This window comes from Periplaneta americana, chromosome 3 (assembly GCF_040183065.1).
Source record: "Periplaneta americana isolate PAMFEO1 chromosome 3, P.americana_PAMFEO1_priV1, whole genome shotgun sequence".
NCBI lineage: Eukaryota > Metazoa > Arthropoda > Insecta > Blattodea > Blattidae > Periplaneta > Periplaneta americana.
The window spans coordinates 66,040,702-66,060,005 of record NC_091119.1 but is presented as its reverse complement, the minus strand read 5'-3'; the positions used below and the strand labels follow the sequence as shown (position 1 = coordinate 66,060,005).

Here is a 19,304-nt window from a genome sequence, read left to right as displayed (position 1 = left end):
TCCACGATGAACCATTTTTAATGGTAGATCCTCCGATAGGATCATATCCACGATGAGTTACATTCTTCATTCGATGTGCTATAATATACGTCTATCATGGTTCAGTTACGTTTTAACCCTTTGATGCACGCATTTGGGAAGGAAATAAAAAATTGTTTTTGCAATGAAATTAAACTTTTATTTGTCTAAGAGAAGTGCCTCAAATTTTAAAAAGTTTAAAAACTTCCATTTTTTACACAGAAAATGGGTGGTTTCATGGTAAAACCACTATGCAATACTGCAGAACACAATGTCTTGAGACTTATTATGAATGATACAAAAGGAAACAGTTTCTGGTTTCATTAAGGCAAAGTGCCACTTCACATGTGTTGCGAGGTAATTAGAAAAGAAAAGAATGGACCTTCTATCCTTCCACTTGAGCCAGGACAATCCAGCATATGACTTAGGCTATCACTCTCACCAAGTTTTATGTCGCGGTCTCTTCCTTCGTCGTGTGGTAAACCAAAACGCCCATGTCTAACTGTACCACATGCTTAGATATTTTGCTCCCTTAGAGATCATCAGATTCAAACTTGTGAAAAAGTTGTCAAGAACACTTTGTGATTGTCACCAACCATCTCCTCCTTGTAGGCATGATAAATAAGCTGACACAAAAATGGAACATTTTGTTGGATATGGTAAGCATAACTACCCTGTTTGCGTAGTGGTTACGTTTTGAAACCACCACATTATTTCTATATTGACGCCACATGTGTCGAAGAAATTACAATCTTGTTACTGAAATATGTTCTAAAAGACCGAAAGACAAATAATACTAAATAGAAACTTACGTAACTGTGATATTTTAGCATACAACTGAAATAAAAACACGTAGGGAGTCTTCCACACCCCAACTATACACAACAACATCGGCCATCTTTATGGAGCAACACAAATATAGAGAAAATAAAATTCTTCTACAGTTACTAGGGATCAGTGAACGCAGCACAGTAGTTTTGAAATAAAAATCACTCTGTAAGTAGGCAGGAAACTCAAATTTAAAAGGTGGTTACGTACTGTAACCACTGCGCTTCAAAGGGTTAATAGGAGATTCCTGAGTACTCTTCACTCAACTGAGTTATTTCATAATCCAGGGTTCTCCAATTAACTTCCATTTACGATGAGTTACTTTCTATTGGTAGGTTCCCCATTAGACCTCTAGTCCACGATGAATTAGATTCTGCAGTAATGATTGGTCCCTCAGTAGGCTTCTATCCACGATGCGTTACTTTTAAGGGGAGGTTTCCCTATAGGCTTCTACCTACTATGAGTTACTTTCTTCATTGAATGTGTTCTAATAGGTTTATATTCAGGATCAGTTACTTTTAATGGGAGGTCACCCAGCAGGCTTCTACCCCATAATAAAATGTCTTTGATGGGAGATTCCTCAATAAGTTTATATCCACAATAAATTAATTGATTTGTAACGAGTGGTTTCTCAATAGACTTCTATCCACGATGGATTACCTTTTTCATAGGATGTGTTCTAATAGACTTCTATCCGATCAGTTACTTTTAATGAGAGGTTTCTCAATAGGTTTCTACCTACAAAGATGTGTTCTAATAGACTTCTATCCGATCAGTTACTTTTAATGAGAGGTTTCTTAATAGGCTTCTACCTACAAAGATGTGTTCGAATAGGCTTCTATCCGATCAGTTACTTTTAATGAGAGGTTTCTTAATAGGCTTCTACCTACAAAGATGTGTTCTAATAGGCTTCTATCCGATCAGTTACTTTTAATGAGAGGTTTCTCAATAGGCTTCCACCTACAAAGATGTGTTCTAATAGGCTTCTATCCGATCAGTTACTTTTAATGAGAGGTTTCTCAATAGGCTTCTACCTACAAAGATGTGCTCTAATAGGCTTCTATCCGATCAGTTACTTTTAATGAGAGGTTTCTCAATAGGCTTCTACCTACAAAGATGTGTTCTAATAGGCTTCTATCCGATCAGTTACTTTTAATGAGAGGTTTCTTAATAGGCTTCTACCTACAAAGATGTGTTCTAATAGACTTCTATCCGATCAGTTACTTTTAATGAGAGGTTTCTTAATAGGCTTCTACCTACAAAGATGTGTTCTAATAGACTTCTATCCTATCAGTTACTTCTAATGAGAGGTTTCTTAATAGGCTTCTATCTACAAAGATGTGTTCTAATAGACTTCTATCCGATCAGTTACTTTTAATGAGAGGTTTCTTAATAGGCTTCTACCTACAAAGATGTGCTCTAATAGACTTCTATCCGATCAGTTACTTTTAATGAGAGGTTTCTTAATAGGCTTCTACCTACAAAGATGTGTTCAAATAGACTTCTATCCGATCAATTACTTTTAATGAGAGGTTTCTTAATAGGCTTCTACCTACAAAGATGTGTTCTAATAGACTTCTATCCGATCAGTTACTTTTAATGAGAGGTTTCTTAATAGGCTTCTACCTACAAAGATGTGTTCTAATAGGCTTCTATCCAGAATCATTTACTTTTAATGATAGGTTTCCAAATAGACTTCCAACCACGAAGAGATACTTTCTTCATTGGGTGTGTTATTTTAATGGGAGATTCCTCAATAGAATTCTATCCACGAATAGTTACTTTTAAATAGGCTTTTATCCATTATGTGTTATTTTCTTCATTGAATATTTTCTAATAGGATTCTATTCAGGATCAGTTACATTTCAGTGGGGAGATTTCCCAATAAGATTCTATCTACGATGAGATACTTCTAATGGGAGTTTCTTTAATAGGTTACTTTTATTAGTTCACCTCTTTCGAATTGTTGTTTCAAATTTATACATCAGCTACTCTGAATCGCCGAAGACTTCCTCTGGTTTAGCTTCGAACACGGGAAAATATACGTAAGCCAATAACCTGGGAGTTTCGAGAGCTTAGCATAGTCATATCCATGGGTGGGCAACTCGTACTCCCGAGGCGCTAAAAACCTTGGCACAAAAAAAGCACACAGCGAGGCAGCCGCTGCAGTTACAAGCTCTGTGTAGTTTCGTTACAGAAGCAGTTCACTACCATGGTGGGCTGTGGCGGCTGGTGCAGGTGATCGTGATATCTAGGCCTACTCCATGATTTGTATTTCAGAAAGACGCATGGTACAATAATTACAGTAGTTTAAGACAGGCTGTAACTAAATACTCAAAGCTAAAGAGGCCTACTCCATGATTTGTATTTCAAAATTATGCATGGTACAATAATTAGGCCTACAGTAGTTTTAGACACCTATAACTAAATACACAAAACTGAAATTCCATTATTGCCAAGCTTTGTAAATTATAATACGTTATTATTTACTGCTCAAAACATAAATTAAATACAACCCTTTCAAGATACAACAAATATACTTGCAGCACTTATTATACAGTTTGTTAATATTAGTTATTATTTGTCTCCATTGAAACATAGAAAGTAATCAGAGTTTACAAGTGTTTATAGAATAAAGAGATTTCAAAAAAAGTATTATATTCCTAAATAATACAAAATGAAGGAAGTAATTTTATACATATAACAGAAAATGAAATAAACTTACTCCTGAACTCCTTCTGTACATTTAGACGTTTGGCATCTTTTTCTTGCTGTCAGAGCATTAAAATCTGGCTCAAGTTTGAAAACACATAAGCGTAAAAGAGCCACTAAATTGTTTGGATCGCCAAACAGTTTTGCTGTTGGTCATCATAGTGAAAAACTACTCGCACATATGTGGAACCAAACATGGCTACTAGGCGGGAGGCAAACAAGCATAGATTTGAAAATTATGACTTAGGCAGCATTACGAACAGTTCGATTCCTGATTTCTCCGAAACTCTGAGCGGCGTGCTGTTCTGCAGATTTTCAATTTAAATCCAAATTTTCAGGAGCTTTTATCTGCTGAAACCCAAAGGGATTGCAGAATAATCTCCATTCCTTGTCCATTGTCGCTATCTCTCCAAATCTACCAATGAATTCTGTTGAGAGGTCTTGAAGAAAGGTTTTATATTTGATAAGCTGACTTTCTTCATCGCTCTTGAAAACAGTTTCTAGTGAAGGAAAGTGGTGAATGTTGTTTATTTTCTACTTGAGACTGCCATTCTTAATTTACCTAAAAATGCCCTCAGATGGTCGATCATATTTATGATCAAGTTATCTTTTTCTTGTACATCCACGTTCAGATCATTAAGGTGCGTACAAATGTCCATCAAAAAAAAAAAAAAAAAAAAAAACAAGATCAGAAATCCATGCTGGGTCTGTTTGTTGTGGAATTTCTATACCTCCGCTTATCGTAAAAATATCTATTTCTTCCTTGAGCATGAAAAACCTGTGTAACATGCCACCCCTGCTAAGCTGTCTTACTTTAGTGTAATGAATGAGATCATGATAATCACTGTCAATGTTCTTAAGAAATTTGTGACGCGTAAGAAAGTGTAGACGAACATATAAGACACACAGCTTTACCTTCCTTCTTAACAAAAAAAGTACTTGTTTTCCCATTCGTTACTAAAGGGAAAATATTTGAACGATTACATTGTGATTCACTCATGACGAGCCGCCACTCATGTAGACGCAAGCGAGCCAACAACCACTCGTCTTGCAAGGCCCACGTACACTGCAGATAGCACAGAGTCCGTTCTACCTGACTGAGTTTGTTCACAGTTTGAGAGCACGAGTTGCCCACCCATGGTCATACCTCTGGCAGGAACACGTTGATGCTATTTCAACCATGTTCTCATCGCTGAATATGGACCCATTAATGCAGACACCCAGCAACGTCCTGGATTCATCTGGAGCTAATGCCAGCAGTGAAGTTCCTTCCCTCAAGCAACCCAGCAAATGCGCCTCGTCAGCCAAGCTATGACCATTTTCCAAGCCCATCGCCACGTTGATTGGCTCAAATGGATAGTAGTGCTCCTGTAAAAATTGCTGCACTCTCTCGCGATCTTTTTCAGTTGCTCTCACGATGTCAAATTTGTCCATCTAAACCACAAACGACATAAATAAAATGTTTATTGCTAGATCCGTTAATTTTACATTTTGTAATTCAAGAAGTCTGGCAACAAAGTTAGAAAATTTATATTCATTATTGTAAATTTGAAATTCTCGACACACGATATTATTAACCGCACATGTATCTAAATCTAACGCGTGTACGCCTAGAAAGAGTTTTCGTGTAGTAGAGAAGAGCTGTGAAAAAGTGAAAAGTGACATGGGCAAGTGGTGCTTGACTCAGCACGTCAGCTTTACGCGTTACATTACGGATTATGTAATAATTAATAATATATTAGTAGTGTGTCAAATTAGCTCTGTGGTAGCACGTCCGTCTCCAGACTAGCCGGCCCGGGTTCGATTCCCGTCGAGGTCAGAAATTTTCATGTAAATTTTCTACCTCGGGACTAGGAGAGATGGCGGTGCACAACTTCTAGGGTGCTATTCATAGACATTTCGCTAGCCCGGGCTACGAGCGTGCTAAACAGGATTCATATCATATTATATCGCTGACACTGGTTTATGAATACGAAAAACCTTAGTTCGCTGATCATCCACCGAAAGCCCGCGCTAAGAATGTCTATGAATACGGCCCTTAATTACTAAACTGTGCACTAATATGCCTGGGTTAAATCTCAAATCTCTCCGCAGTGCATATGAAGGGAATGCATATGTCACTGTTGGTAGTGGTTCGTCCGTCGGATGGGGACGTTAAGACTGGTAGTCCTCTTTGGTGCTATTCGACAGTAGGCTACGTACCGGCACCGAGTTTCCCCTTCTCCCTCACCCTAGTACACGACATAACTCTCCACAGATACACATCATGCATAGATACAAACACACGTAAGCTTACTTTATAATTAGTGATGGGACTGTCGACTGCTGAAAATATAGCGCGACACTTACTGTATGATTTTTTTCGTAATACACCTCATCATACTGTAGATGAAGATTCGTTCTTCAAATGTTTTACTGTGAAGAAATAATAATGCTGAAACTGATCAATAAGAGAAAAGCAATTGGCTGGGTCACTGTCTGAGAAGAAACTGAATACTGAAGGATGCACTGGAAGGAATGGTGAACGGGAAAAAGTTCGGAGCCGAAGAGGGTATCAGATGATAGACAACAGTAAGATATATGGTTCGTATGCGGAGACTAAGAGGAAGGCAGAAAATAGGAGAAATTGGAGAATGCTGGGTTTGCAGTGAAAGATCTATCCTTGGGCACAATATGAATGAATGTATATTGCATCACCACGAAATAGAACTGCACTCTATACTAATGTTCTAACCTTGATGTCCCTCCAGCCTGCCCATACTAAAATATTAACTTTGCCTAATTCCTTTTAAAATTTTAACAATTTCTTTTATTAGATTAATTTTTTATTTAATCTTACGAATACAATTGTAATCATTCAATTGAATTTCTTGTTTTTTGTTGGAACTGAGAATAGATTAACCTTCCAAAAATAAATGTATAAATAAATAAAAAAAAACAATCAATTCTTTCCATCACAAACCTTCCCATGCTCGAACCAGGAGAAATGTACATGCATACTATTTCCTCGGCAGTTGCTTTCGATCTACAGTAGTGTGAAAATCAATGTGAACAACATTACCTTTTAGAAACATTTATTTCTTTGTGGTTCTTAACACTGAAAATCACCTGATTAATTCCTTCGAATTAATACAGCTCCTTTATAAACCACTGTTAAAACATTTATATACTAATTGGGTTCTTTCCTGACCCAAACTCCAATATAAAGTTTATTCGAAAGCAAAATTTTCATTCCATATCTTTCAGCTTATAGATATGACCTTCTGGACTATTTTTTAACCCATAAATAAATGAACTCATTTTAAATATGGATATGTAAATAGTAATCGCAGAATTTATGACATGGGTTAAGAAAATATCGCTTTTAGGAATTATAATAAAATGTTAGTTTTAACTTCTTTAATGTTAGGTGTTAGGTGTTTTTGTAAGCCTCCAGTTGCTAACAATGCTGTGGTCACATTTCTAAAGTGGAGACAAAATCGTTGCATTGTTTTGCATTATTAGATACAGAAATGGCTGTTACATAATATTATGATGCAGATTATAGTGAAACACAATTTCTAGAAGATTTAGAAAATTAAGATGTACAATTTACAGAGAGGGATGGAAGTGAAACAGAAATTGATTATATTATGAATGAGGAGAAGATATTTCAGACATTATTGACACTGAATATAATAAAATTACAATTATATTGAAATTACCGGTAAACTACTCACAAGCATAAATGGAGAAATTGCTTATAGTACTGTACAGCCAAAAGTTAGAAAACGAGCTTCGAAAAATATTCTGAGAGAAAAAAATGTATCAGTGCCGCGAAGAGTAAGAGGAAAAAAGACATCAAAAAGGAAGATTTTTAATGCTACATTACCGAGGAAATGAGAAGAATTAAATAAGTTCATACTAATAACTGTGCAGAGGAACTGAATGCGAAATATTCTTATCTTGACAGATGGCGGATTAAATGACACTGAACTGGAAGCTTTTATTGGTCTTCTGATTATAGCCTATATGGCGTACAGAAAAGTAATAGTAAGCATCTCCATGAGTTGTAGTCCCCAGAATTTGGAATGTCGTTGTTTCGGGCAACCGCAACCATGAGTAGGAACAAGTTTGAAGACATTCAATTGTTGTTTAGTCAACTGTCCGAAGACGGATCTGACCCCTCACAAGGGATACCAAAAAGCATCACTTATGAGGCAACTAGGCCAGGATATAATGGGGTAGGATGGTCAGTTCCTTTCCCCCCTCCACTGCATACTTCGCCGATTAGCTACATATTCCACTAATTATTATTATTATTATCATTATTATTATTTTTATTATTATTATTATTATTATTATTATTATTATTATTATTATTATTATGTTACGGTATATTTAATAATGTTATACTATGTTCTAATAGAATATATGAAGGGTTCACAGCAATAGTGGGCCAAGCGCCATTTATTAAAAACGGAAAAAGCAAGGATTAAATTTAAGTGAATACCATAGTTTAATGAAGATTTACATATCATTTACTGTAGTTTGAATGTGTATATTTTATATTACTTGCTATATGTCTCCATTGAATTATGGTGATACGAGTAATTTCATTTTAACCCTTGTTTTCTACGGTTTTAGTAAATGGCGTTTGGCTCATTATGGTTCTGAATCCTTCATATATTAATGAATATCCTTATAAAATTTTTTAAACGTAATTTTTTCATAGCTATCCAATTTTTAACAAACAAGTTAAATTTCATATTGTGTTGGCTTCATTTTATTACAATGTCGCTATTAGGCGGTAGATCTCTCTATAATAAATATAGAATTGTTATAATTCGAATGTGCCGGGATAATATTGAAGAGTGGATAAGAGAACTATGCCTTATGTCGATGTAGATTTTGCTACTCTGAAAGCGAAAATTGTAGAAGGGAAAACGATAATTGATTATAAATATATTCAAATTTACTCCTTCAGGGAAGAACTAAGATTGTATTTTTGTCAATGTTATTTTATTAACAATAAACAATCTATACTGATAAAAAATCTGTAGCCGAAATTTTTCTGGTAATTTTAGATTTTCCAAAAATAAGTGGTCCTAACATATATAATTAACCACCCTGAAACCGAAAATCGCTTTTTTTATTTTTGTTTGTATGTCTGTCTGTCTGTCTGTCTGTATGTTTGTTACCTTTTCACGCGATAATGGCTGAACGGATTTCGATGAAAATTGGAATATAAATTAAGTTCGTTGTAACTTAGATTTTAGGCTATATGGCATTCAAAATACATTATTTAAAGGGGGGTTATAAGGGGGCCTGAATTAAATAAATCGAAATATCTCGCTTATTATTGATTTTTGTGAAAAATGTTACATAACAAAAGTTTCTTTAAAAATAATGTGCGATAAGTTTTATTCCTTGAAAAATTTGATAGGACTGATATTTAGTGAGATAAATGAGTTTTAAAATTAAAATAGCTGGCATCTAAGGCCGTGTAATGAATTAAAAAACAAATGACTTCGTCTATAAGGGGCCTTGGACAGCAACAATCGAAAGCTATGAAAGATAGCCTACAGTGAATGTTTCTGTGTTTGTATGAAGTAATATCGGAAGCTAAATTAGCCGATTTGTATAATTAATTATTATTTCACCACTGGAAAGTGTAGTTTCTCTAGATGGACATAATGCTATAATGGTATTACAGTAACTTCTGATATAATATAATATAATATAATATAATATAATATAATATAATATAATATAATATAATATAATATGTAATATTATATAATATAATTTAAGTTATTTGAAGGGTTCAGTACCATAGTGGGCCAAGCGCTATTTACTCAATACGTAGAAAACAAGGGTTAAAATTAAGTTATTACCATAATTCAATGGAAACCTGTAACAAGTAAAATAAAATATACACATTAAATCTAAATGATGTCAATCTTCATTAAACTATGGTTGCATGTAATAAAAAATTAAGAAACATGTTAAAGGAATTGTCATTGCACCAAATGAGTGTCTCTGGATCAAAATGATCGCATTTTAATTATTTGGATGCAATTTAAATTAAGTAACATATTAAACGATTTATCCTTCTAACAAACACGAATGTTCCCTGGATCAAATGTCCTATTTTAATTATGTAATTACTTTATATTTATTTCTAACGGGTGCAGCGGAGCGCACGGGTACGGCTAGTAAACAATAAATATGTCATTTTTAAGTCCAAGGGGGGGGTTTAAAACCCGGTAACCCCCTCCCTTGCGTACGCCTCTGCAGCGCAGAACTTTCTAGTGAAATTTTTATATTTCATGTGTACCATTCTCAGATAAATTGGTTTGTGGATACTTGGTATGAGTCCATACCTGTGGAGTAACGGTTAGCGTGTCTCAGCGCGAAACCAGGTGGCCCGGGTTCGATTGCCGGTCGGGGCAAGTTACCTGGTTGAGATTTTTTCGGGGTTTTCCCTCAACTCAAAATGGGCAAATGCTGGGTAGCAATCGGTGCTGGAATCCGGACTCATTTCACCGGCATTATCACCTTCATCTCATTCAGAATCTAAATAACCTAAGATGTTGATAAAGCGTCGTAAAATAACCTACTAAACGTTACTTGGTATGAATAGAATCCGACCATTGATTTGGAGAAATGATTATACACAGACGGATGCATGCTCTAGCCTAGTCATGTCAACTGATGCCCATAGGCTCAAGCGCGCGTTTTAGAGCTCAGAAGAGCCTAAGCGTTACACAGTGGAAAGGAAAGAGACATACGAATGAAGTAGTATATGCAGCTTGATCAAGATACGTATGTACAGGGATGGCCAGCACTGATTCAATGGATAATGGGAAGAGAATTTATTAAAACTGTATCCATGTTAATTTTTAGATTTGTCTGAGAAGTATGAGTGCATTATAAGAATGTAAGTTTTAATTTTAATACTCATTTTTCACAAGATTGCTCTTTGATTCAAAAGGAATATTTTCTCAAATTTTTTTTACAGAAAAGTGAAATTTTCATATATGTTTATTTAGTAGCCTTACAGGTACTGAAACAATATTTTCGTAAATGTAATATATGCCGTAAATACGTGCTACTGAAGATAGTGTATTGAAATTTTTAAAAATATTCGCATGGAAAATGTTAGTAAGGAAATGATTTAACAGAACATCTACTGTTACATCATAAACAAAAGATATGTTGGTAAAACGTTAGCTCTATAGCTTCAGCATAATTCGAGAAAATAATTTAATATTCTGGTGATAGGAAGTTGCGCACCAATATCACCTTAAAAGCATAATGCGATAAGAGTTTTATTATGTAATATTAGTTACAGTTAAAACATACACATAGATAACTTTGTTTTCTACTATAATATTGTTTTGATTAGTTTATTGTTTACTCTTATAAGACTAAAGATACCATCAATATCAATTCCAACTTATTATGTCCTACTTAGTCTCTTTCTTTGGGATATCACTTTCTTTATGAATGATGTGTTTCATTCACTTAGTAAAGTATAGTTGTACTACTATAGAATTTATGTGAATATTCCTTCTTAACTCTTTATTATATTATTAACGTTTAAAACAAAACTGCAATATTAAGAAATTGGTGTTAGTACTCTTATTTTACAAGCAATAAATAAAATATCAAACAGAAAGAAGCCATATAAAAATAACGACATAAAATTTCACGTTCCGTTTCAAGTTTGTACACCACTGTTTTCTTAATCCAAAAAGCTGCTTATTCATATACATAATCCTTCCTCTTTCCATACCTAGCGCTTGATGCCCCCGCACGACGTCAAGGTGAGAAAAATGTGCTTGTTTTGACATCATTGCTCTAGCCATTGTCCGAATTTAGTGACGCTGGAAAGGAGTATACACTTTTTGTAGCATCGCAATACGTATTTTCATTTTATACCTCACATAATGGGAAAGTAAAAGGAATTTATGACAAAAAACAAAAAGTTCAAAATAAGAATTATTTGATTGCTCCGATTTTTATAAGTCCATAATTCAACATTCTCAAAAGGTTATTTCCTACAAAATTGTTAGTTTGTAAACATCAGATATCTACCCCTAAGTCTTCATCGACAGTTTTCCTAACAAATAACGATAGATATGTAGATAGGCCCACGCTCTCTACAATGTAGGGTGCCACGCGGCGCGAGTGCCTAAGGCTCAAGGTTGTGTCTGTCCCTGGGCTAGCTGCAGTCTTCGTGTTTATAGACCTCATTCAGTAGTGAACAATTCTCATCTGAGATATTCCTCACGTGATTAAATCGGCAGATGGGCGCGCTTTGCTCCAAATAGTCAATTAACAAGTCACTCGGAGCTACTTTCATTGCTATGATTGCTCTGCAATCAAACAAAGATAGACGCCAATTTTTAATAACCCCATTAACATAAACATGTTACGGTTTCGAAGTATGTTCTGAAGACACGGATGCACAAGACGTCTGAAGATTGGTGTAACCAGAAAGCCAGGTCATCAATTTTTACTTACTCACTCAGGGATGCAGTATCAGGATGCTTCGTGAAAAGTTTATTTTGTTACAATTATTATTATTATTATTATTATTATTATTATTATTATTATTATTATTAGGCCTAGTTATTAGCAGGGCCCGGATTTTGATGACCTAAAAATTCTTGAATAATTACCTATAAAATGACTCTAAAATGTAATGAAAATGACCTAATAATTACAAAAAAAAATGACCTAAACAATTGGAATTTTTATTTTGATTAATAATTGTTTATATTAAACTACTGAATCGTTCAGATGACTTAGCTATAGAAGACGAAGAAGCCGTGTCAAAAGACGAAAAAGGATTTTCAATTTTAAGCGAAGATGAACTAGCGCTTAAGGAAATAAAGAATGGCAAGGCAACAGGAGTTGATGGAATCCCCACTGAATTAGTGAAATGCTTGGGTGAAGACAAGAAGCAAATTCTATCATTATGCAGCGAAATATATGAGAAAGGCTACTGGCCTGAAAATTTTACGGAGACAGTGTTGATTCCAATACCGAAGAAAAATAATGCCAAGAAATGTAAGGAGTTCAAAACTATCAGTCTAATATCGCACTCGGTGAAGATTCTCTTGCGAATATTGAATCGACGTTTGTATTCTAAGACGGAGGAACAGTTTGAAGAAGAGTAGTTTGGTTTCAGGAAGGGAAAAGGTACGAGAGATGCAATTGGACTGCTACGGACAATCGGCGAAAGATACCTAGAGAAGAATAGGCCTAAAGAAGTGTATGTAATATTTGTGGACCTAGAAAAGGATTTCGACAGAGTGGATTGAAATAAACTGATGGGGATCCTAAAGAAAATTGGTGTGGATTGGAAAGAGAAAAGACTATTCAGTAATCTTCATTTGAAACGAGTCAAAGTCAGGATAGAAGAAAAAATGTCAGAAGGATGTGAAATTGGGAGAGGAGTACGTCAAAGATGCCCTTTATCACCTACCCTGTTCAATATCTACTTGGAGGATTTAATAAAGAACTGTTTTCAGAACATGGGAGGAGTGATAGTAGAAGGAAGAAGAATAAAGTGCGTAAAATTTGCTGATGATATAGCGCTGTTAACAGAAGAGGAAATGATACTAAAGGATATGCTATTGAAGCTAAATTAGAGCTATGAGCAATATGGGATGAAGATAAATGCAAATAAGACGAAGAGCATGGTCATAGTGAGGAAAATACAGAAGATAAACTTGCGAATTCTAAATGAGGCAGTAGAGCAAGTGGATAGCTTCAAATACTTGGGGTGTACTTTAAGCAGTAGCATGGCCAAGGAAGCTTTTAATAGGAAAAGGAGCATTTTCTGCGGACCTCTGGAAAAATAACTAAGGAAGAGACTAGTGAAGTGCTTTGTATGGAGTGTGGCATTGTATGGGGCAGAAACATGGACATTACGACGAAGTGAAGAGAAGCGAATAGAAGCATTTAAAATGTGGATATGGAGAAGAATGGAACGTGTGAAGTGGACAGACAGAATAAGAAATGAAGCTGTAATCTTCATCTTACGATGTTTAGGGTGTTGGAAAGAGTGGGTGAAGAAAGAATGATGCTGAAACTGATCAGGACGAGGAAAAGGAATTGGTTGGGTCACTAGCTGAGAAGAAACTGTCTACGGATGCACTGGAAGGAATGGTGAACGGGGGAAAAGTTCGAAACAGAAGAAGATATCAGATGATAGACGACATTAAGATATATGGATCATATGAGGAAACAAATAGGAAGGAAGAAAATAGGAAAGATTGGAGAAAGCTGGGTTTGCCTTGGGCAGAAAACTAAATGAAATGAAATATAATAAACTATTGTAGAAAAGTTACAGAGTAAAGATTATTGAATTAGTAGGCATACATACTTATTTTTTAATAATTAGAAAATTAGAAAACAAGAACAAAATTAACGAATTAATTAGATAATCTGAATAATTAATTAAAATCTATAATCTCAGAGCATCATTTTTCTCTTTGAAACTTCTGTAAAGAAAGAAAGAAAAAAAACAGGACTTGAAATGTTGGATTACAGTAGCCAAGTAATTTTATTTAAATGTTTTATGAAAAAAATAGGCATCTGAACCGTACCTTATTCAGAATTGCAGTAGATCACTGCGAACACACGGAGATGGTCAAAGGAAAATGACCACCAACTGTCTGCTAGGATACTTTTATATATGGAGAAGCTCCTTTCCACATCCGAAGAAACAATGGGTGCATACGTGAAGTACACTAGGTCACAGGGAGTGAGTTCTTGTTTATTATCTGATGTGTCAAACACGTCTCTCGATAGCACTTTTGAAATTCTGCACAATATTTTGAAACCTGAGTTTTTCTCAAGGACACGCTTCAGCTTACTTGCTACCATTTTTCCAACTTCACCTAATCTACTGCCCATATCTAGTTCTATTTTCTTTACAAGTGCCACTGAATCCACTAGAACCTCCCTTTTTTCTGAAGTTGCGTTATAGCTGGTGATATGTACGCTAATTTACTCTTCAGTTCAGTCTGGATACAGTTCTTGGGCATTTTGAATAGACTTCGCGTCCTCCGATTTAAGAGCATCGACAATTGTTTTAATAATTTCAAATTTGTCACAATAATAAATGCAGGCATCGATCCAAGTACCCCAACGTATGATCACGGGTTCCGGTGGAAGAGGAACGTTCGGAGCAAGGGATTTAAAGACTTCCCTTCGCGATGGGCCCTTCACGAAGATTTATTTTGTGTTCGAGACTAGGTCGTCAACTTCAGAAAAGTGTCCCCTCAGTTCGTCCGCTACTCTGTGCCACTCATGAGTCAAACATATTCCATGTATCATCTTAGGATAAAATGTCATTATGGACTTGGCTGCTTTCACCATGTACGGCGCAGCATCAGTGACGAAGAGCCGTATACCGTCAGGCCATAGGAGAAACATGGACTTGTCGAAAAGTCAGCAAATAGTAGAATGGTTGAGGGACTCTAGTATTTCTGCTGTGGACCCACCTGGCCCCTCGACTTATAGCGTCCTCACGATGACCTTAGCTATGCACCGGGTTTCGACGTTGGGTGTCTCCTCGATGGAAACAAAAATTCTCTTTCCGTGAACTTGGTCCTGATTCTTGTCAAAGTGTTATCGTAGCATACAAGTACCGGTACATAGTTCTTTCTCGTCAGGGATGGAACGACCTGTATGCCGCTCCAGAAAGTCCTTGAATTTACTGTTCGATAATTTCCATAAAGGGATATTAGCTGAAGCAAGAACATCGCACAAATCCGTGAAAAACACGGAAGATGCAGTTGGAGTTGCAGATACACTTTGTCCAAATGATCACCTGAGACGTTTTCTTGTTCGCGTTTTGCATAGCGCGTACTCTCCAAATTTCACGAGAAGATCCCTGCTAGAGGAGTATGGTTCTTGCGGGGTAAAAGGAGAGAATAAGCCAGTAACTCAGCGGTCTTGAAGGAGCAGGTGGATGGGAGTGATGTCATTGGCCGGCTGGGACAAACAAGGCTCAGTCAATGGCCGGCTGGTTCCGTGTCGGGGATAGGTTATAAGAGTGGGGGAAAAACTTACATTCGTTGGTCGGATCTTCTCGTGAAATGCGGACTGTATGTTTATCGCGGCCGATGTGCTGCTTCACAGTGATCCGCTTATCCGCCGATACTTTAACTTCACAAAATTTCCAAAATAAAATTTCACCATCTGTAGATAATATTTCCTCACCAAACTCTGAAACAAGTTGTTTGAAATGCCACGCTTTGGAAGGTTTAACCTTAGGCATAATAACGTTAATATTGGAACGGGTTAGTTTTTAAAATACTTTTCTTTTTTAACAGTACCGGTAACTAAAATATAGTGACTGGAACATTCTTCACTGAAAACTTTATTGCAACTGAATGTTAAACAGTTTTATAATCGCGTTCGCATAACAAGGAATGTCTCATTGTTGTAAATTATAAATTAGAATTATAAATTTCATTATTGCAAAGTCTGTCACAAAAGAAAAATTCCTGTATTATAGTTGCGTCGCTCTTATTTCTGGCAGCCAATCGCGTTGCAGATCGGCTACATTTAAACGTCTGCGTCTTGTCATTCGCTGTTGTACACATTATGCACTTCCTAAGGCTCGATAAATACTGGGTATAATCGTTCGCCATTTTGTTCTTTCGTTTCCGTTTTCGACGCGATGTGATATTTATATTATCCTGTGTTTCTGAAAAAAAAACGTATGTTGGATTAAAGACAAAAAGGACGTAGCTGATGTATTAAAGAAAGAAGAACCTATAAAACGAAACCTATCTTATAGATTAAAGAAGAGGAGAAGCTGTCCTATGAAATAAATAAAAGAAGAACCTACTAATGGATTAAAGAAGAGGAGAAGCTATTGGTTGGATTATAGAAAAGAAGAACCTATTTAATGAATTAAAAAAGAATAATATATCTGACGGAATAGAGAAAGTGAGTTACCTATCTGATGGATTAAAGGAAAAGACAACTTATCAGTTGGATAAAAGAAAATGAGAATCTATATGATGGATTTAAGGAAAGAATTTATTGCATAGATTAACTCTCAAGGGACGGAAAACTTATACTACTATTGAATGAAATTTCTAACTATTAACCACAAGTTCATATACCTGCATAATCTGGTAATGTCGTATTGGGTTCGTTAGCGGAGCGATTTAGCACAAAATATATCCGGCCAGCATATCGTGCCTAAGATCGCAGTCCGCGACGCCCAGCCACTGCAGTCAATTGAATCTGTTGTAAAGGATGGGGAGGACCCATGTAAAACAATCGGTGACATGGTATACATGGAAGCTCACGGAGTTTTAGTTGACTGCAATTAAAATGATTTTGCACCTTTTTTTATAAAAATATTTTTAAATTAATTTAATTAACTCTGTTACATAAAATTTAAGAATAACAATGTACTTTATGACTAATACACAATACTACTATTACTGACCTCCTGGCTAACCCTAGAATCTGCGTTTAATATATTAACCGCCAGTCCGTAAAGAGTTAAAGAAAAGGAGAACCTACGTGATAGATTAAAGAAAAGTAGAACCTGTTCGATAAATTAAAGAATAGCAGAACATATGAGGGGATCAGAAACAAAGAGGTATAAGTGCACTTAAGTTATTTTTTAGAAAATCTGTTTGAAAATATTTAAGCTTCCGTAAATTCCGTGAAATTTGTTATTTCACTTTTAGTGTCTGAAGTGGCTAAAATATGTATCCCTTTGCCAATGAAATTTTAGATGCTTTAGCTTGTCCTAGATGCATTTAACTCATGTTCCTAGAATGTCACTTGTACCCCTTCTTCTGATCCCCTCATATCTAATGGATTTCTGAAATGTTAACCTATCATATGGATTCAAGGAAACAACAACCTATCCACCAAGTAGTCATAACGGTTGGATTATGAAAAGAGAAACATATTATCCGGATTCAAAGAAAGAAGAGTCTGTCATTTGGATTCAAGGATAGGAGAACCTATCTGTGGATCAAAGAAAAGGAAAACCTATTTGCCGATGAAAGGAAAAAGACTTCTATTTATTGGGTGCAAGGAAAGAGTTTATCTTTTGAATCCAAAGAAAAGAAAGCCTATCTGTTGGATCAAGTCGATACGTTTCCTTTTTCTTTCCTATCGTTTACTTAGAGCGTATTTCGAATCTCAGCGCTGAGCAATCCGATGGCATCACTGTGTTCCGAATTTCAACGATGACGTCACTGATGCTCCACCGTTGTCGCACCGGTGCCATTAGCTAGCAGAGGTGGTGGCAGTCTGCATCAGCCGTCATCAGTGAATCTGGTTGGTTCTTGTATAAGGCGAGAATTAGCAGACAAATGACATCGTGCACTGTTGTGTCATGGCGATGTGTTCTGCTTTGGTTCTGCTGTATTGTTTGTAATGAGCACAACGTAAAAACAATGTGATAATGGCTTATGAGCGAACATGTCAGCGGACCAGTTATTACTACCGGTTCAAGAAATAAATTGTCCATGCTCTCTTTTCTTTGAACGAGATGACAGTATGGAAATTTCGCAAAATCTTGCTAGCGTAGTACAGACAACTTGTAGGCTACAGCCTTCATGATAGCCATCGAACCTTCCAGAAGTTTTGTTCCTATTTCGCTGCAGCGTGACGTCATCTTTGTCCACCGGTCCGGTGAGATTCGGAATACGCTGTTAGCCTATGTCGCTCTGAAATATCAGAAATTCCTGCATCTATGAAAGCTCCCAAAACTTCAGTACCGGATTGCAAATAATAGAAAGACATTATAATTTGTTCAATTTAATTAATATTATTTCTGGCACATACTAAGTCCACATCGTGACCACCGGGCTACCTCTCGAGTGACCACAGTGGTCCGCTGCACTCAATAGACTGGATGTACGTCCTCATCTCCAGATGAGGGCTAGGGATGTCAAAGACGGGATGGCCGTCCACGTCCGTGTACTGCGTGTACGGCAGAGAGTGCACGCACTGCATCCCCAGGCGCTCGGCCAGCTGCGCCGAATAGCAACTGGAGCAGTCCAGCCGAAACAGCGGGTAGCCGGCGGCCTGGGCGGCGGCGCGCGTCCTCTGGAGCAGCGAGAGCCCGAAGCCCCGGCCCCGCGCGGCGGGCAGCACGGCCAGGGCCTGGACGCTGAGCGCGCGCGTCGCTCCGCTGAGCCGCCACACGTCGGCACGGCGCTCCACCGCCGCCAGGAAGCGGAGCAGCTTGGAGAACTTGGCGCAGCCGCACGAGGCGGCCAGCGCCTCCATGTGGTCCGCCTCGTCGGGCCTCACGGGCCCGCTGAGCACCACGCCCAGCAGTGTGCCGTCGCAGCCCACGACCAGGTAGCTCAGCCCGTGCTCCAGCAGCGCCAGTGTGTCTTCCTCGTCCGCTGCGCTGGGCGGGCCGCCCATGGCCACGTTCAACGGCTCCTCAGTGTAGAAGTACAGGCGCAGAAAATGCAGTATTCGCTCTCTGTCTGCCGCTCTGGCCTGCACGATGCCGTACTCACCTATCTGCACAAGTCCACACTAGCGATCGCTTATTATTAATAACAATAATATTAATAGTAATAAAAATATTATTTCTACGCTCGTTGAGTGGAGTTACTTTACGAGATAGCATTATAACTGAGGAAATTAGAGAAAAATGGCATGTCGAAGAAAAGGTAACAAAAAAACAACAGTCCAAATGGAGTCATCACGTTCAGAGGATTCCAGTTAACCGTTTACCTAGGAAA

General features: G+C 37.1%; 1 protein-coding gene across 6 annotated transcripts in view; it reads right to left on the bottom strand.

The window, feature by feature from the left end:
* LOC138696114 (arylalkylamine N-acetyltransferase-like 2) overlaps positions 1 to 19,304 on the bottom strand; it is a 37,194-nt gene that overhangs the window by 8,912 nt on the left and 8,978 nt on the right. The window contains exon 2 of one of the 6 annotated variants that reach the window (XM_069820671.1): positions 4,706 to 4,992. The exons of 1 other annotated variant lie outside the window; for it this stretch is intronic. In XM_069820671.1, the coding sequence (XP_069676772.1) occupies positions 4,706 to 4,992 (287 nt within the window). Of the gene's footprint in view, positions 1 to 4,705; positions 4,993 to 16,590; positions 19,096 to 19,304 lie in introns of those variants that run through there. 4 more of the 6 variants (XM_069820668.1, XM_069820670.1, XM_069820667.1 and 1 more) reach the window with 4 other exon arrangements.